The 19,672-nt window shown below is 59.1% G+C and overlaps 1 protein-coding gene and 1 long non-coding RNA gene across 2 annotated transcripts in view; both read right to left on the reverse strand.

Annotated features, from left to right (window-relative positions):
- The window catches only part of LOC140607810 (uncharacterized), a 592,127-nt gene that overhangs the window by 38,102 nt on the left and 534,353 nt on the right, over positions 1-19,672 (reverse strand). The window lies entirely within an intron of this gene.
- SOX1 (SRY-box transcription factor 1) lies at positions 2,736-6,951 on the reverse strand. Its single transcript, XM_072783252.1, has one exon. It carries the CDS (start codon positions 6,426-6,428, stop codon positions 5,229-5,231), a length of 1,200 nt encoding a protein of 399 aa, XP_072639353.1. The 5' UTR covers positions 6,429-6,951; the 3' UTR covers positions 2,736-5,228.

Genomic DNA, 19,672 nt, shown 5'->3' on the forward strand with positions numbered 1-19,672 from the left:
AGGAGGGCCCAGGAAACAGGGAACCCAGGCATGCCGGTGAAGAAGGGATTCTGATGGACAACTCACCCGCCCCAAAAAGCTCCAAGCCCGCACCGCGGGTTATTCGCGCCACCCTCACCCCCTCCACGCCGGGGGCCCCTCCAGTGAGGCTCCTCCGCCGGGAGCACTGGTCCCTCACCTCAGCCCCACCCCCGCCCAGGGCTGCGGGTTCCCCATCCCCTCTCTCCCCCCTCCCCTTTGTCCCCTCCCCGCAGCCCGAGAGTACGGGCCCCCCATCTCCCCCTCCCGCCACCATGCTCTCTACCCCGCAGCCTGGGGGTGCAGCCCCCAGTCTCCCCCCTCCCGTCCCCCTGTTCCCCCTGCCCCCCACCCCGCAGCCGGGGGCTGCAGGCCCCGCTCCCCCCTCCCGCCCTCCACCTCGCAGCCCAGGGGTGCACGCCCCCCATCTCCCCCTCCCTCCCTTCCTCCCTCACACCCCGCAGGCCGGGGAAGGGGGGGTGCGGCCTCTCCGTTGCCTCCTTCCTCCCACGTGTTGCGGCGCGGCCGGGAGCGGTGCTTGTTCCGCTCCCTGATTGTAAAAGGGTTTGACTTGCAGCTGACCCCAGGTCAGGACTTTCTCTCCACTAATCCCGCTCTCTCTAAACACAAAAACACTCTGCCTTCCCCTCGCATCCGTCACTGTAATCCCCCGCGGCTGACACCGCGGGGCCGGGAGCCCGGGCTGCACCGGGAGGGTCGCGGCGGGCGCTGGGCCGCGGGCTCCCAGTGGGTGTCGGAGTTCCCACCCCTTTCGCGCGAGCCGGAGCGATCGGCTGGGGGCGGGGGGTGGGCCGCGTCCGGGCGCCTGGCGACCCCGGCCCGCTCGGAGGCAGCGCCCGGGGAGCCGCGGGGCGACGAGGGCCCAGGGCGCGGGGCGGAGACGGTCGCGCCGAGGACAAAGGGAGGCCGAGCGCGCAGAGAGAGGGACGGAGCCGCAGGCGGGAGGGGCCGGAGGTGCGGGGGGAGAGGGGCGGGGGGAGACGCGGGACCCGCGAGCGGCTAGCCGGCGGGGAAGGGGTGCAAACGGGGCAGGGGGGCGCCCAGGCCGGGAAGCCGCCACGGCTGGGGCCTCACCGCCCCTCGGCCGGGAGAGGGCGAGGGCCAAGCCCGGGGGCCGCCCCCCCGCCCCCCCCCCCCACCCAGGAGACCCGGGCCGCGCGCCCTGCGCCCTGCGCCCTGCGCCCTGGATTCCCGGGGGCGCGCGGCTGGAGACCAAGGGCCGGCGGGGGCGAGGGATGGGCAGGCAGGGGTCAGGGCTCCGCGGCCCCAGCGGGGCCCTGCCGTCGAGCTGGGGGGCGGGGCCGGGCCGGGGCCGTTGCGCAGGCGGGGTGGGGGGGCGTGAGGGTGAGGGGTCCCAGCGTCCCTCGCCAGGCTCAGCGTCGTCCCGACCCTGCAGGCCGGGAGGCGGGGATCGGACCCACCTCCCCCGGCTGCTCGCCCAGGGGGCCTGCGCCCCCTCCCCTCTCCTCCCCTGCTGGCCGGGCCTTTCAATCCCGCCGAATAGTCGTGCCGGAGAAGGAGCTGCGCCAAGGCCAAGTCTGCTTTTCACTTGAAGTTTCCAAGGAATCAAACCTATTATTACATTCTGCCGCCGCCGTTTCTGGAGCCTCTGCCCCGCGGGCCCGGCTGCGGAAGCGCGGAGGGGGAGGGGGCCGGGGAGGCACGGAGAGGGGGCGGGCGGGCAGAGCGGGCCCGGTGGGCGGTGGGTGCCAGCGCCAGGCCGCTCTGGAGCGCGCCTTCCGGGGCCCGGGGTGCTCTCTCGAATTCGCCGGAATGTTCCGGAGATAGATCTGTGCATGGCCCAGTCTTTGTCGGGAAATGAAATGCGTGAATATGCGTGTTATTCTTCTCCCACATGCATGATTTTAATAGACCTATCAGTCACGCTACCCGACACATCTGCCTAGCAGGCACGCCGAGCCCGCGCCCGGCTCTACAATTAATTCACTTCACCTCGCTACTGGTGGGTTTCTTGGCCGGGCGCGGGGGCTGGTGTCAGTCTCAGCAACGACAACAAAAAGGGCCCGTTAGTTTAAGGGTGATGGTGAAGGACGAGAGGACCCCCCCACCCCCCACGCACACACACACACCAGCAAACCGTGCCACCCTCTGCTTGGGCAGCCCGCGCGGCCCACCGCCGCTCTAGCCGGCCGGGCACGAAGTTCTGCAAACTTAGTCCAAGGCCCCCCAACGAGTCCTGTCCGCGGTCTCCACCCAGGTTTCTAATAAAATTGGAATAAGCGATAGAAATACCACCCTGTGATTTGGGCAGTGTTCCAGCCATCATATAGAAATCATCAAACACTTTCATTTTGTGAGTACGATGAGCAGGACCTTGACAAGACCGACCCACGGTTAGTGAGACCTTTCCAGGGTCCAGTGGATATTTTCTCCACCAATGCAAGTCAGAGAAACGCTGCGGGGGTGATAAGGTCTCTGTCCCCAAACGAAGGCTAGCCTCCGTCTGCTCCCCCATCCCGGCTTCTTTCCAAATGGAATCATTAACGAATTTCTATTTCCTTTTCTCTCTGTCGTTCCAATCAACAATACAAATTCACTGCATTTAAGGAATTCCTATTTTAAGATCATCCTGGGCTTTTAACAAAGTGGCTCCCAGCATCTGGCATTGAATTTCAGCTATGTATGAGGCACATGGTGGGGTGGGGGGTGGGGGGGAGCCAAACTATAAGCCCACCTTCCAGGAAACCAAGAATATCTCTGGCTGGAACTCCTGCATGCTGCTAAACTTTTTCTAGTTTGAAACACTCCCAGTGTGACCCACATTACTAGTAGTGTGATGTGCTAAGACTTGGATGCCCATAGCTGAGTCTAGATACAAACCTGAGGGCACACATATGTGAGCGTGGCCGCACATCTGTCTGCCAGTTTAGTAAATGCAGGGCGATGTTGAGATGAGGAGTTAGCAAAAGAACCCAGAGAGTCTATTTAACTGTACATTTCAGAGTCAATGTGGCCTGCTCCTTAAGCTGGGTGTGGTGAATTAACAGAGCATTACAGAATTTCCCAGGGCATCTCCCAGAGGAGACGGTGTGTGGCATTCATTCACTTATTCCCCGACTATTTCTGATGCTGATTCACTCAGCAATCCATATATATATCCAAATACTTTCAGGAACAACTGCTTCACAAAGGATCAGATTGCTGAAGCTTTAAAAAAAAAAAAAAAAAAGGAAAAAAAGAGGGGACTTTATTACCTCGTTAGAAAGAAGCAGTGGATATCATTCTTGAGATTTTTTGCAGTCACTTTAAAAAAATGCATGGTTTAAGCAGAATTATCAATGACTCCAAAAAATTACACATATCAATTGCCAGGTTAGCATTTTACTTAAAGTCATTCTCCAATGGAGGCTGAATGTGGTTCTCATTAACCTAACATGGGCCCATTTTGGGATAGTCTATGCTCATTCCAGTACAAAAAAAAAAAAGAAAAAAGAAAAAAGAAAATGAACAGGAGGCTTAATAGGGCTGATGAAATCAACACATCTTGATGTAGACTAAAGGCTTTTTTTCCCCTCAAAATATAATTTCATCTTTATGTTGTGACTAATTTCAAAATGTATTTGCTACAGTATAACTTTTAAATGCAATATTTAATGCTGTCAGATTACTTGAAGACAAAAGTTTTACAGAAAACTTTAAATTCCAGAAAAAAACTGCAATGTACCCATAAACACCTAGAAAAAATATAATTAAAAAATTTAAAGCATCAAACACCCTCCGATCTCATCAGGAATAATAAACAGCAGTTTGTGTATCCCAGTTGACGCTGGGGATAGGGGGGTGGTCGAGTGTGTGCGTGGGGGGAGGCGGAGAGAGAAAATTCAAGATCACTTTGCCCTTTCCCAAGGAGAAAGAAGTCAGAGGGAGGGGCTGAAGAGGGATGCAGTACATTTTGGTTCAAAGAGTGTTCCCTTGAGCCAGATTCTGATAAATTCCATTTGCAATGTTGTTAAATTGCAGGGGAACGGGGGCCTCGGCGACCCCGCGGCGGTCTTTGTCCCTGCTCCCTAGCCTGGTCCCTCCATCGGGGGCCTTCTCCTGCAGCCCGGGGCCGCTGGAGGACTCGGAGCCGCCAGCCGGCCCGCGGTCAGAAAAGACAACGCGCCACAGCACAGGGCCAGGCTGTAAAACGAGGGCCGGTGTTGTTGTTGTTGTTGTTTTAAATCCTGGTAATTATTTCTTGATCCGTATCAACACTATAAATGCTACAAAATAATCCATCGATTTAAACTTTCTTCCCTTGCACTGAAAGAAGCTCCGTGAAGATCGCACCGTCCCCCTGAGGATCCCTCACTTTTAGTTTATGCCGATCATTCCTCCTCCGTCAGATTTACCAATCGTATTTTGAGCTCACAAAACATGCATATAAAATTAGCACGTTCCAAATTATGGGGGAAAAGTGGGCTTTTTCTTTTCTCTCTTAAATTTATTGATTCAAAAGTCGATGCATTTTGTTTTGCTTTTTTTTTTTTTTTTTTTAAGGAGAGGTCTTTTTTTTCGGTTTTAGAAGAAAGACTTTTGGAAACTATGTACATAATCTGAAACCCCCTCCCCACACCGCAATGCCTAAAATAAAAATTTCACAATGCATTTACAAGAAAGAATACAAAACAAAACAAAAACAAAAACAAACAAACAAAAAAAGGAAATGCTCAGATACAGAAAGTTTTACAAAACCCAGAATATAACGCTGCCATCTGAAGGGAGCGGGGAGACCTCTTTGTATAAATTAACAAACCAACTCAAAAAGGCGGTAACAGCTACGAAAAACTCGTGTTTGGATCTGCCCTACGACATCGATAACGAATGAGACCGGCCTCGGCACCCGCGCAGGGCGGCCGAGCGCCTTCGGGAAGCGGTGCGGGATGGGCGAGGGCGCGCGGGCCGGGCTAGAAAAGTTGGAGTCGCCTCTCGCTGGGTCTGCTCTTTGTCCCCTCGAGCAAAGAAAACGCCTTCTCGTCCTCCGGGAATGATAAATACTGTACAAAACGTCTCAAGAAAACGCTGAAGTCAGTCCGCACCGCCGTGCGCCCGTGCGCCCGGAGGTCCCCAGGAGCTCCCGGGAGGGAGAGGCGGGGGCGGGGGCGTGCGCGTGCCGCCCGCGCCCCGCTCCGCGCAGGAGCGCCGAGGGGTCCGTGCCGGGGCCGGGCCGCGGTGTCCCCGCGTCCCTAGATGTGCGTCAGGGGCACCGTGCCGTTGACGCCCGCGCCCGCGCCCTGGTAGTGCTGCGGCAGCGAGTGCAGCCGGCTCTGCGCCGCCGCGGCCGCCGCGGCCGCCGGGTCTCCGGTCTCCCCGCCGGGCAAGTACATGCTGATCATCTCGCGCAGGTCCCCGGGGCACGGCGCCCGCGAGTGCGCGGGGGCAGGGGGGCTGCCGCTCGGCTCGGACTTGACGAGCGAGCCCAGCGCGCCCAGGGCGCCCGACGACGCGGCCGCCGCGGCCGCCGCGGCCGCCACTGCCGAGTTCTGGTGCGCGCCGCCCGCGGCGGCGGCGGCGGCGGCCGCGGCGCCGTAGGGGAGGCCGCCGTAGCCCGAGGGCGAGGCGCTCATGTAGCCCTGCGAGTTGGAGATGGGGCTGTACTGCAGCGCGCCCATGTCGTAGCGGTGCATGGGCTGCGGGTTGTGCGGGTGCGCGTGCGGGTGGTGCGGGTGCGGGTGCGCCGGGTGCGCGTGCGGGTGCGGGTGCGCGCCGCCCGCGCCCGGGTGCTGCCCGTAGGCCAGCTGCGCCTCCTGCATCATGGCCGCGGCCGCCGCCGCCGCCGCCACCGAGCCGGGGTAGGCGCCGTTGGCCCAGCCGTTGACGTGCGCGTAGCCGCCGCCCGCCGCGCCGCCCGGGCTCTCCAGGCGCTGGCCCACGGCCGCCGCGCCCACGCCCACGCCCACGCCCATGGCCACGGCCGCGCCGCCGCCGCCCGCGCCCGCCGCCAGCAGCCCGCCGGCCAGCGAGTACTTGTCCTTCTTGAGCAGCGTCTTGGTCTTGCGGCGCGGCCGGTACTTGTAATCCGGGTGCTCCTTCATGTGCAGCGCGCGCAGCCGCTTGGCCTCGTCGATGAACGGCCGCTTCTCGGCCTCGGACATGACCTTCCACTCGGCGCCCAGGCGCTTGCTGATCTCCGAGTTGTGCATCTTGGGGTTCTCCTGGGCCATCTTGCGCCGCTGCCCGCGCGACCACACCATGAAGGCGTTCATGGGCCGCTTGACCCGGTCCTGGCTGGCCTTGGCGACCCCGCCGCCGCCGCCGCCGCCGCCGCCGCCCCCGCCGCCCCCGCCGCCCCCGCCGCCGCCGGCCCCGGCCGGGCCCGACAGGTTCGTGGGGGCCTGGGCGCCGCCAGGCGAGTGCAGGTCGGTCTCCATCATCATGCTGTACATCGGGGCGGCCCGCGGGTTCACCGGCACCGCGCGGGGAGGGCCCGGGGCATAGAAGAGTCGGCCGCGGGGTGGGGGGCGGACAGGGGCTCGGTCGAACGGAGCGGGACGTGGGGCGGGGGAGAGGTCCTACCGCGGAGAAGAGCGGGGGGAGGCGGAGGCAACCACGGGACGAGAGGCGGCGGCACACGCCCTCGGCGCAGGTCCGGCTCGCAGGTGCAAAGTTTCTCCTCGCGCCCAAGCGCCCAAACCACTTGCCGAGGGGGGCGATGGCCGGGGTCGCCGTCGCCGCAGCCCGGTCGCCTCGGCGGAGCGGTGCAAACAGGTGCAGTCGTGCCCAAGTTGCGGCTCCACTTTTCGGGACGCGAGCGGGGCGCGGGGCCTGGCCCGGGGCTGCCCGCCTCCTCCTCGCCGGCCGCCGCCGCCGCGCGCTGCCGCCTTCCTCCTGCACCGGGTCCTCAGCGGCCTCCAACTCCGGGCTGCAACTTCTAGCAGCGCGGCGCGCCGCGTGCGCTGGGCATGTGCCGGTCCCAGGTGCCGGGGGGTGGGGTGGGGGTGGGGTGGGGGTGGGGGTGGGGGAGCGAGGCGCCGAGGGGGCCGCGGAGGGGGGCGGTGGGGGAGGGGGCAGGGGGCAGCGCTAGGAGCGCAGGCGCGCGGAGAGGGCCGGAGAGCGGGGCCGCCGAGCCCGGGCCTGGCTGCCCACTGCCTGCCCGAGGCCGTGCGCTCGGAGCGGAGGCGCACGCGGGGCCGGCGGCGCGCGGGGCCCAGCAGCCATACGCCGGGCCCGGGCTGCCATTAAATGAGCGCGCCGCGGCCAATGGGAGCCGGCGGCGGCGGTGATTTGCATGGCGCGCTGGCGAGTGACGTGGGGAGGGAGTAGATGCTCCGGGCGCGGGCGGCGGGGCGGGAGGAGGGGAGGAAGGAGGGGGTGCAGGGGCAGGAAGGAGGGGGAAGGAGGCTCGGGAGGGGGCACAGCCACGCTGCTTCCTGAGCGCGCGCGGCGGCGGCGGCGGCGGCGAACCCCAAGCTCGCCCTCCTCGCCTCTCCCGCCCGCGCGCTCCGAAGGATTAAGGTTGGGTTTAAAAGCGGAGACGAAGAAAGAATCGTTCGGGGCGGGAGGCACAGCGACAGGAGGGGCGGGGGGTGGGGTGGGGATGCCACCGCGAGCCTTGTTTCGACGAGCGCGGTGGAGAGAGACCCAGCTCCTCTGCACCCCCGGCGGCCAGCTCGGCGCTCGCGGGGAGCGGGAAAGTTGGGGCCGTGGCGGTGACCTCTCCCCCAGCTGGGCCCGAGGCCTGGGAGGGACGGGTGCGCCCTCGGGAGCCGGGGGTGGGGGTGGGGGTGGGGGCGGCGGGGGGCGCTTGAGATCCGCCACTCGAACGCCCCCCACGGGTCCTCCTGCGCGACCCTCCAGGGGCACCTGCTCCACCGCGCTAGGACGAAGTTCTCCAGTGCCCCCTCTCGTAGGATGGCCTTCCCAGCCCTGGCCGCGAGAATTCCCCTAAGGGAGGAGGAGGCATTTTCACCACACTTGGCTCCAGAGCTGCTAGGAGCATCAGCTCTCAACTTTTTTTTTTTTTTTTTTTTGAGGGTCTTTTAATGAGCCTGAGGGTTATAGGCGCGTACCCCGCCTCTCTCCTTGAGGTTTCTTTCTCCAAAGTAATTGCTAGGGGGCTCGGAAACAGCAGGATCTATCTGGAATCTAGTAGTGACTCAACAACAGTAGGAAAAGTTTGTTTGAATCGCAAAAGAACGATGGAGCCGGCGCTCTTCTGGAGCGAATCTTCCAGCAGCTGTTTACCTAAGACCTGAGAACCGTGTGAACGGAGCGGGGCCCACTGGACACGGGACGGGACAAGTGGAGCCTCACGACCAAGCGTTCCTACAGGACGCGAACCAAAGGCCTGGCTCTCGGGAGGAGGAAGGCCCCACTTGCGGTTACAGTTCCCAGACTTGAAAGTGTCTTCTTCCATATGGGGACCCACAATCTCCAAGCCCCCACCGTTGCGCTCACGCGACGGTGTCAGTCCGAATCATGAGTGGCCCAAAGCCTTCTTGCAGAGAATCCGTTGAGCCCAAGCCTCGGTCATGCGTACTCCACGCGGGCGTCAGTGTGCTCACCGTGGAGGCAGGTGCCGGCGGGTGGGTAAAGCCGAGCCTAACCTACGTGAACCCAGCGCCTCGTAGTCGACGTAAACCTGTGAGGATGAGGATGACCCTGAGCGTACTAATACGGATGTTGAAGTATATTGGACAGTGAATACGTGACACCTTCCCTCCATCAAAAAAATCAATCAATCAATCAATCAATCAATCAATCTCAGGTTGTGACTGTCCTGACCCTACTACTGCTGCTGGTCCAGGGTGCAGGAATCCTTTCTCTCCTCTCAGTCACTATGATTGTTATTGTAGCCTTTTTTTTACTACTACTTCAAGGTTGTACAGTAAGGGGTGCAGCCGCAAATCCGTTTCTGCAGATTGAACTGCTTCCGTTTCAGGCCATTCAGCATTTCCTAGTGAACTCATCAGTGATACATAATTATATTAGAAAGGAAACGTCATTTTGTATTTAGTTTTTCACTAAATATCTAGGTTATAAACTTGCTTTTCAACTACCTTCTCATTTCATCAATCGAGTTTGTTAAATCTTTTGATTTGTTGTACGCACTACCTCCAAATATCAGTTACATTGTAAGTGAACAAAAAAAGAACAAGGATATTGTTTAAGAACGCTACAGACCCGTTTTTTTCTTTTGATAATTTAGGAGGCGATGGGTGTGCAGTGAGATCCAGTGTGTTATAGAAAGTCAGCAAGACTGAAATAAAGGAAATGGTTTACAAATTATAAACTATATTATCCACTTAGCAGTTGAAAGATTTCTTTTCCTCTGCTTTTCAATTTAGATTTTAAACTAAATAGCCTAAGACCCCCTGAAAATGCTTTGTGTGAGTCAGGCTTGGCACATTATTTTCCATATCAATGGAGCAATTTATTTTATAAACACCCTGCACTCCAGTTAGCATTGCAGGAATGCTTTATGCTTTTGGGAACTTGGATAGCCGACTTTGAAATGGTCTGGTTTCTTTCTACCATAGTCCTGAAAATTGTTTCCAAATACGATGTTACTCTTGTTTTCCAGAGCATCTAAATAGGAGGTAAATGGTTTAGCCTTGTGTGAGATCATGCTGGTGCTTAGCGTTCGGGGCACTCTCCGTAAGCCCTTTTTAGTGATGAGATGTTCCCTTGGCCCAAGCGGGTGCACTATGGGTGCCCATGTGCAGAAGCATTAAACCAGAGCCGCAGGTGTAACTTGTTGCCAAGCGATAGATGATTGGCAGCAGCTGCCTATGCCAGTTAGGCAGTGGCAGGGCCGTGAGTGCCAGACCTCTCAGTGCCTTCCATCCTGGCATGAAGATTGAGGAGTGCCATATCAAACTCCCGCCGCTAATGGCTTTTGGGAGCCTCTGCTTGCTCCTTCTGACCTGTCTCCCCAGTGACTCTTTAAAAGGAAACAGTCCAAAAACCAGTTTGAAAAACACTGCCTCTCTCCAGTTTCATTTCTCCCTCCCACCCCTCACCAGGTCGGCTGGGGCCTCCTTCAGATGGAGGGCTTTTCAAAGGTTGGGTGCTGGAGGATCTGAAGGCAGACTAGACTATTTCCCAGTAACGTCAGGGCCCAGACCCTGAGCGAAGGGTCACTTTGGTGTCGACTGACCAAATTTGCTCTTTTGGCTTCTCAGAGACTTCAGTGTAGCTCTTTGGGCAAAATGCCAAAGTGAAGATCAACTTGGAAATATGGATAAGTAAAGATACATTCTGTTCTTTTATTTGACTTGTGGATATGATCCTGAAAGAAAATTCAGACCCAAGCCTGGTCAGAGGAAATAATCTACACATATATGCTTGTGCATCCATACGTATGTGCACAAAGAGTATATGTACATACATACGTGTGTACACAATGCAGAATATATATACATATATGCATATATAAACACGTGTTCATGCAGGATATAGCCATACACATACACGGGTGTGTAGGTGTACATAACATACGCATATGCATGTGTGTGATGTATTTAGGCAGTTATACAAGAGCCCTTGACTTTCAAATAAACTGAGTTCGGGACTTCTAACACCAGTAACCTCTACTGCTTTTGTGGAGTAACTAAAACTTTTGGCTCTGGCTTTCCCCCTCTCCCCGTGGTTGTGCTCAGGACAAACCCGGGAAGCAAGGCGGGTCACTGTGCATACAGACCCCTGTAGACTGCCCCTAGCAATCTTTACATGAGAGCTACCTTGCAGGCACCTAGAGGTGATTTTCGCTACCAGCGCCCGCCTAGACCTCCAAGCAAGTGGAAAGATGGACAGGTCAGGAGTTGGGGGTGGGGCCGGGAGTCAGTGAAAGTTTCACCGGAGGGAGGCCGCGCCGCCTGAGGACGCCTGTCTTCTGGGGCCTCGGCGCCGTCGGCCCGTCCTGGGCGCATCCGCCCGAAGGTGCGCGCAGACCACCGGCCGCTGCCCCCCACCGTCCGGTTCTTGCGGCTTCCCGGGCCTGTGGACAACCCAGGCCCCGCGTACGCGGCTCCGTGCACCCGGGCTCCGGAGTCGCCCCAAAAGGCTAAGACCAGAGTCTAGGGAGGCAAATCCTGAAGGAGGGAGGCGCCACTTCAAGGTCAGAGTGGGAGAGAGAGAAAAAGTGGTCGGAGGAGAGCAAGAGGGGAGGCGGAGAAGGCGGCGGAGAGGGCGAGCGCGGGCGAGGCGGCGGCGGAGGCCTTGGAGGTCGCCTCCGCCGACAGGAGGCGCAGACCCTGGAGAGGTGGGAGGGGCCGCGGCACCGGCCGGGGGCCCCTGGAGGGGGACAGCGCCGGAGGGCGGCGGAGGAGGCCGCGTCCCGTCCCCCCCCGCCCCCAGCCGGGAGCCGCGGGAGCGCGGGCCGCGATCGCCGTCTGCTGGCCGCCGCCGCCCTCGCCGCCTCGCCTCCCCGCGCCGCCCGCCTCTGGCCCCCGCTCCTGCCGCCTCGCCCGGGTCCCGGCTCCTGCAGCCTGGCGCCCGGCTTCGGGCTCGGCGAAGTCAGGGTGCGCTGGGGACAGGCCTGGGAGCTGTGCGGGCCCTCGTCCGTCCGGCGCCCCCCGCCCCCGCCCCTGCCCCTGCCCCTGCCCCTGCCAATTTGACCTGTTGTTCCCAAAAAAAGCCAACGGAGCCAAAGTAGCACAAAAGTTTCTTTGTTGATTTTTTTTTTTTCCTTTTAAAGGGGAAAAAATAGTCCTGGAAGAGGGGAAAGAGGAAGGAGGAGAGCCCTCGCCATGTGGAACCCGCAGCGGCCCCTGTGCCTTTTAAGGGGTAGCCACAAGAGCAGGGGACCTTTGCCGTTGCTCTGAGTCCGTCATCCTGTCCTTTCCCCGCGAGCGTCTGGATTTGGAGGGCTGAGCCTGAGCGCCTGCAGGAGAGGCGACATAAAGCCCTTCCCCTGGAAAGCAGGCACGGTTTTCTTTGCAGCCATCAGTGTGGAGATCCGTAAATTCACACTGAAGAGCAAACAACCCTGTGTGTGTGCGTGCGTGTGTGTTGTTCTGTGCCTCCTAGCTCTCTGGGTGAAAGCATTTGGAGAATCTCTGGGAGCTTTCGAGTAGGGGCTCACCCTGTGAGCAGTACTCACACATATAATTCAAATTTCACAGCTGACCTGCTCTGAAAACCTCAATCAGCTTCTAATTGAAGGGAAAACAAAATATTGCTTCCCTACAGCAGAGCTAACGATTTAATCATTATATCAGACATTATAGCTTTTAATTAGGCTAATGCTGATACTGTATGGAAAGAGATAATTCAACACAGTTCTTGATGAATTCTGTAATTGGGTTAACGGCAGAGCAGTTGGGGGAGAGACGTCAATATTCAAGCTGCGTCTGTAGCCACCAGGTTTATGAATGAAAGAGAGAAGACAAGGGGAGGGAAACGCTGGGACCCGAGGGGAGCCTCGCGGCCTTGGCCCTGGCGGAGCTGCGGGAGCCCAGGAGGGAGGGCGCCGGCCGGCGCGGAGCTGGGGTGTCTGGCCGCCCGGGCCTCGCCGCCGCGGGCTCCTCCTGCCGCTCCGTCCGCCCGGCCCTTTTGGGGGAAACTTTCCCACCGGAATGTCGGCGGGGCCACCTGCCCCAGACGCCTGGGCGCTCTGTCCCCTCGAGGGTGCCCCCACGCAGCCCACACCCAACCGACCGAGGCGGAGAGCTGGGCCGCGCGCAGCGGTAGCGCGCAGTTCTGCGGCGCGGCCTCCAAAGACGCCAGCTCTGCCCGGGCTCCCACCTCTCGCGGGCCCGGCGTCCACCGGCCAAGGGCGGCCGTCCGGGTCCCCGGCGCGGCGGGCGCGCAGGACGCACGCTGCCCGCATGCTCGTGTCCACACCTATTCACAGCTTGGCGAGTGAGCGGTTGGAGCGGGAACCCGGGCTAGTGCCCAGCAGCCTGGCCTATGGGCCTTGGCCAAGCCACTGCCCGATGCTGGGGCCGCAGGTGGAGCTGGACCAGGAAACCGCGCGCCCCGCCAGTCCCTGCCGTCCCGCGACGCAGCCGGGAAGGAAGTGGCCTCCAGACGCGCCCGCGGAGACGAGCCGGCCCGGGCCGTCCGCGCCCCATCCCAGCCCCGTCCGCCCCGTCCGCCTCCGCCTGCCGGCCCCGGCCCGGCCCGGCCCGCCCCGGCCCGGCCCAGCTGATGCGCCCTCCCGCCTGTCCTCCCAGGGGCGCGTGTCGCCCAGAGCCGAGGCAGGGCTGCAAGAGCCCCCCGGGGAGGACCCCGGGAGTCGAGCTCTAGCCGGTGAATCCGCGCAGCTGACCTGACAGCGCCAGAGCCTTGGATTTTGAGGACAAAATGCCGTATGGGTTTTATAAGGAGACCACCTGAGTCGCGTTTTCTGCTGTCTTAACCCGAATAATTTCATAGTGTGGTTTTTATGTATTTTCTGTATTTCTGCAACTCCCCCCCCCCCTCGCAAATTTTGTCTTCCTCCTTGGCTTAACTACCTCAGCGCAATAGTCTCCTTCAAGATAAATATACTGCATTGTGATTCATCCTTGTCTTATTTTGTCAGTAATTACCACAAAATTAAATGGGTCACTGGTAAAGTTTCATTTACACAAACCCCCATAATTAACAGTTTGAATACACCTTGTTACATTGTACAAAAGTTGTAATTTTCTAAAGCGTGTAGGTTTTTATTGGTAAAGAATGCTCGTGTCCCATGTGATAATAAGAACACAAAGCAGCTCCTCTGACAGTAGGTGTGTTTGGTTTTCTAAGCTAGCGTAAAGACTCAACCAAGATCAAACTTTCCAGGATGGGGGGGGGGAGCTTCCTATTTAAATTAAAATGTGCAGAATGTAAAGATCTGAGGATCTGGGGCCTCTGATGGAGCTAACTTGCAAAGCCAGAGTCCTCGGCTCTCTGGCTCTCCAAGCAGCCCCTGCAGGTGAACCTACATGCCCAGTAGGCTCTGGCTCTGAAGGCTGCCTCCAGCAGTTTCTGCAGAGCTCAGAATGGCTCTTTCAAGCCCTGCAGCGTCCCCACCGAGTCCAGGCGAGGCCAGGTGAGCCAGTGACCAGGGGTGTTTGCAGGAAAGAGCCACACTGAGCGGGAGACAGCCCTGTCTCACATTCTCTCATTAGCCCCACATAGAAAAGGCATCATTCACAAGAGGAGACAAGTCATAAGGAATTTCTATATGAAAAGAAATAAAGTGAAATCAGAGATGCTTTTTCTTACAGGCCGCCCCTGTTATTGCAAATTAGATTAGCTACACAGGCTTCAATATCAACATGACACGGGGTTCACAGGAGTGAAAGGACCATCCACTCCAATCTCTCCTTTCATCGAAGCGTCTCACATAAATTACATCTTGTCCTTTAATACACTTTTCAATGAGATTAAAACATCACTTTGACACGATTTCAAGCCTTTCAGTTGCGTGTGTTGCTTACTTCAGAAAACTGCAAACACAGAAATGGGTTCGCTGAGATCTCCGGCAGTGGGATTGGGCTCTAGAGCCAGCACCACTGCCTTGCGCTCTGAATGAAGAGAGGGGCCCGCTGGCTCCACTGTAATGCCAGTTATCTTACCTGGCAGGGACAGACACCAGCTGTCCCCAGGAGGGAAAATCAGATTTCCCTCCTACTGGGTGAAGGCCTGGAGCCCACCTGAGCTTGTGGGCCTTTCTGGAGAGCACGCTTGTATTATTCATTTGCCGTTATTTGTGGCAGGCTTTGGACAGGAGGGATAGGGGAGGACCTGCAGCCCACCCCCAAAGCATCCCCAGGGATGCCTTTCCTCCACAGGGTGCTAACTAACTGGGGGGTGCAGGTGGGGCAGACACCATGAGAATGACATGGAAGGAGGTTTGGTGGATCAGAGAGAGAAAGAGCCTTGTTTTAGATGGCCTGGGGACCTTAAATCTTGTGGGTGGTGAGGAAAAAGTGGGTAAACATAGTTTCCTGCAAAACCAGGTAAAGGAAGCTCCACCTCTCCATTGGGCTGCTGTCACTGTCTCTCCCTTCAGGGGCTGACTGCTCCTGGACTGGCATCCACACTCTGGGGAGTGACCCCAAAAGGACAAAGGGCCCCACCAAGGAGCAGAGGAGGGGTTTTTAGGTTGCAGGGTTTGAATTCTATGCTTTCTTTATATTTTGACTAAAATTGTGTTCAGCCCTCAAAACACACAGCTACATTTGCTCCTAGAGAAGGGGCTAGTTATCGCCTGCCTTTCCAGGCAGACTGGATCCCCTGCCAGTGAGCAGGTACTTGCTACCTGGAGCAGAGCCCCAGCATCTCCTTCTACTGGTCGGCAGGGAGACCAGGGTCCTCCCCCCACCCCCCAGGGTCCTCGAAGAAGGCCCAGCCCCTTCAATCCCAGTCCTGTTCTCCATTCCCCAGCACCCCGCACCTGCTGACTCCCACGCCTCGCTCGTCTTTTGCTCCATCCTTTCCAGTAATAAAGAAGACCAGAACTGGATACCACCTGGACGTTTTCTGTCGTTTTCAGGGAGCACGCTTGGCATTCTCTGTGTTCCCAGATGCTCAGGCAGAGCCACTGGCCTTCCTCACTCCTTCTGGGAGAGATGCCGCTGGGGGAAGGAACCCTGGGAGTACTGAGGGGAGGTAGGGTGGGGGTGGAATTTCTTGCTGTGTGGATCCCGGCCTTAACCGGTGGTCCTCAGCCACAGTTGGGTGTCTGGGACAGTGGCCGGTGCAGGGCACTTTGCCTGTCCTGCGGGCATCACCAAGCTGGGGAAGGGGCCTGGGGTAACCAGATCGTGGTCCTGAGGTAGAACGGAGCAGGCCCCCTCCCTGCCCAGCTCCAGCATAAGGGAAAACCGCGACCAGACCGCGTGGACAGTACTGTTGCGGTGGTCCGGGCTTTGGGGGCCCCCTGCGCCGACTGAGGTGACATGGGGCAGCCCACCCCCACCCGCCCCGCGCCCTGGCCCTTCACAAAGAGCCTTCCGGGACGCCAGCCCCTCCGCACTCCGGGAAATCAATGCGGTAAAGCGGGCTTTTAATGGGTTAATTGACTGGCGGCCGCTATCGTGTTCAAACACCTGTTCCTTGTAGGCGGCGGCCAGCCCCGCTCTGTTCCCGGTCGATGGCGGCCAGGCCAGGCCAGCCCAGCCCGGTCCGTCCATTCGGCACCGGCCACAGCTGGAAATCCATTCCGCCCCTGAAACTTCGCGACCTTTCCTCACGGCGGGCGGCTCAGACCCGGGAAACAGGGGCGGGAGGCTCCGGGGCCGCGCGCCGCCTCGTACGGAGATGCCGGAGATTGGGAGCGCGAGCGATTTCGCAGGAGGAGGGAGGACGCGCCGCGTCCCCTCCACCACTCCGCAGGCGGGACTTGGGGGCGCCCAGGCCCCACTTTGGGGCGCCTTCCCCTAGCCGGCCGGGACAGACGTGGGCCGCGCCCCCGGGGTGGTGGCCGGTGGCCGGGCGCCCGGTGGGTCCAGGGCATGCGCTGCCTGCCAAGGGCTCTGCTCACTGATGTGCGTGCGTGTGCGTGTGCGCGTGTGTGCGCGCGTGTGTATGTGGCAGCACGAACACCGTCAAGACCGTCGGTCACTGCAAGTTACATTCTTTGCCCAAAACGCCTCTCACTGAATAGCACACGCTCTACACGTTCATTTTTCAAACCTAATTTCCACCGGCGGGTTGCGCTCTGGGCGCCGCCGGGCGCGCGTGGCCGAGAGCTGGAGCCAGCAGCGCCCGGGGTGAGGGCGCGGGGCCGGGAAAGGGCCGCCGCCAGCTCTCCCGCACAGGGGGGCCCCACCGTCCTCCGCCCTCCCCAAAACAGGGCGACCCAGAGCGAAGCAAGCCTCGGTCCACTGGGCGGCGGCCAATCCCAAAAGCCGAGAAGGAGGGAGGAGTGAACGTACGGAGCAGGACGCGACCAACGCCCCCCCGCCCGCCCCCGGCTGGAGAGGGGCCCGCGGCGGTCACCGCAGCTACCCACCTGTACCCTGCGAGGACGGGAGCCACGGGGACGCAGCGCACGCCTCTTCGGGAAGTCGCGGCGGAGACCCCGCGCCCCTCCCTGCGCCCTGCCCGCCCCCTCCCCAGCCCCGAGCGCCCCGCGGCCCTGCGCAAGTTCAGGCACTTACAGCGACTTCCTTCTCCCGCGCTCGCGGGTCCCCTGCGCTCCGCCCGCCGCACCTGCCGGCCCGCGCTGCGGGCCCGGGGACCCCCGCCGGTCGGCTCCCGGCGGCGCCTGCACCGCAGACACGGCGCCTCGCGCACGCACACTCACACGCGCACACACGCTCCCCGCTCGCACACTCGCTGCACACGCACACGCACACGCAGCTCGCCCGCCTCGCGCACACCCGCCCAGACACACACGCTGCGGGCGAGAGAGACAAGAAAATGAAATTTATTATTGATAGCGAAGACTTTAAAGACAATTTCAAGTTATTGTTTCTCTCTGGAAAAAGGGGGATCCCTGCACATAATGAAATGCCTTTTGTGTGGCGCCGAACAATACCAAACAAGTATTCTAATAAATAGCCACTTTTTTGTTCCTACTCGACAGTGAATAGAATTGAGCAGTTGGTTCGAGAGCAGCTGCGACGCCGTTTTGAGCGGGAGGTGGAGCCGCGCCCCCCCACCCCCCGCGCCCCGGCGCCGCGCCCCGCGCCCTCCCGCGCCGCCCCCCCCCCACCCCGCCTTGCACCCATAGTCCTGGGCCCCTTCCCTCCCTGGGCGCCTCACCCCACCCCGTCCCGTCAGGCCTCAAATTCGGGCTCAGCAAAACTGCTTCCTCCCCGTGCCTCCACCCCGGGGGCTTCGAAGTCTTTGCCCCCGCCCCATAAAATAGAGGTCACTCCCGTCATCACGGTGGCTTCCGATTTTAGCCTCCAACTGCTCCCCTGCCTCTGAGTGGGAGAGGATGTCAGCCCCCACCCTCAGTCCGGAGTCCCTTCGGTCGCGTCCCAGGGTGATCCGCGCCGCCCCCTGCGCGCATCCAGCCAAGTCCCCGCTCCCGGCTCGCTCCTCCCGGGGACGGAGCTTCAGCTTTGTTCTCCCGCCCGCCCCGGATACCTTGGCCTGGTCTCCCCCTACCCTCGCCTCCGCTAACCTCTTTTAAGCTGCCCCCACCCCCAACCCTAGCAGCCGGCGGAAGACAGTGCCTAAGGATTAGTGTTGTGGACACAGAACACTCCAGGTAAAAGTGGCCGCGGCAGGGCGGCCTGGCGTGTGCGCTCCGCGGCTGGCTGGTGGGGAGCCCTCTGCAGGCTGAATCCCCAGCGCCCCCGAGAGCCCGGCCCCAGTAGGCAGAGGAGGGGGACGTCTGAGAAGGCTCCTGGGCTGAAGCCACAGCGAGGTCTCCTCACCCCCCCCCCCCCGCGCCCCCACTTCCTCCCCCGTCTTCTGTTCTCTCTCCTCATCTCTGTCTTGGTCTTCCCTCTATCCCCTCCTCTGTCTCTCTTCTGCTCTCTCTCTCTTTCTCTTCAACTGCGTGAAGATGTCAGCTCTTAGGACTTAAAAGTAGCACCCTCCCATCCGCCCTGGAAATGTATCAGAAGCTATCTTTCTGAAAATTACCCCACATTTTGCCCAGAGGACTTATGATCCCCTCCCACCAGAAGGAAAGCTATCTACCATTTAAAAAAAAATAAAGAAGTACAAATATAGCACATATTAACATTGTATGTGCTTGCCAGCCCCCTGGGTGTTCCCAGGGTGTAGGGTGTGTGTACTTATATATATATTTCGGACAAATGCATGATAATTTTTTTTCATTACTTGCAGCTGCAGTTTTCAGGAGATCCTTCTCTGTCTGGCTCTAATTGTGGAGACAAAAAACCCACATGACTTTTACTCAATGGACCTCAATCTAGAGAAGCACTATGACATTTGCAAATTATTTCTTAATCGGACTAAGCTACCGAGGAGTGCAGGGAGAGGAGGTAGTGTTCTGGAAATGGAGGAACAGCTCGGATGTTAGCTGGCATAGTCTTCCCAGCAGTTTGCTTTCCCCCAAAAGGCGCACTGGTGTAACTGTCAAACGCAAAATAAAGCAGGTAGGTTGCTTTACTGGGAAATTATATTTTTGAAATCTACTTTTGAGAAACTGTGTTCCCTTGGAGTTTCAGGCAATTTAGTTCTGTCATCTGAGATGTCGGTGACAACAGGAACAGAGAGTTTGGTCCTTGACATTTTTTTTTTTTTAAACCGGGTTCGTGCAGGAATCTGGTGCTGGGAAACAAGAAGGTATGTTGGAATTGGACCCATTCCAGCAGACACCCGTGAAAGCTTTTTCCTTTTGTATGGAAAATGGAAACATTTTGGAATCCAGATTTAAAACTTTGACTTATATTTTACGTGTTAAATCACTGAAAGATTGGGTACAACACTGCATAAAGCTTCAAAACCTGCAAATATTTGAATGGTTTTTGTAAGCGGAGCAGCTGCCAGTCAGCTGGCTTTGACAGGCTGCCACAATTTTGTCACTTAATAGTGGGTGTTAGGCTAAGTGCAAAACACTCTGGCAAACAGATGTCAAACCCGTATCTCATATCAATGGGGGCTGTGAAATGGAGTTTTAACCTACATCTCCGTCTGGCGCCCGGGAGCCCCGTGCACACGGGTGTACGGCACCGGCGATGGGGTGCTCCGAAAGTCGTGGCCGGGGGCCAGGCGCCTGCGACGCGGCCTGGGAATCCCGCGAGGGGCAGAGGCCGGAGGCGCGGGCGCGGCCTGGGGAAGCCTG

Source organism: Canis lupus, chromosome 17 (assembly GCF_048164855.1).
Source record: "Canis lupus baileyi chromosome 17, mCanLup2.hap1, whole genome shotgun sequence".
NCBI lineage: Eukaryota > Metazoa > Chordata > Mammalia > Carnivora > Canidae > Canis > Canis lupus.

Coding starts and splice junctions, on each gene's coding strand:
- SOX1 (XM_072783252.1), bottom strand. CDS start 6,428: ATGTACAGCATGATGATGGAGACCGACCTGCACTCGCCTGGCGGCGCC.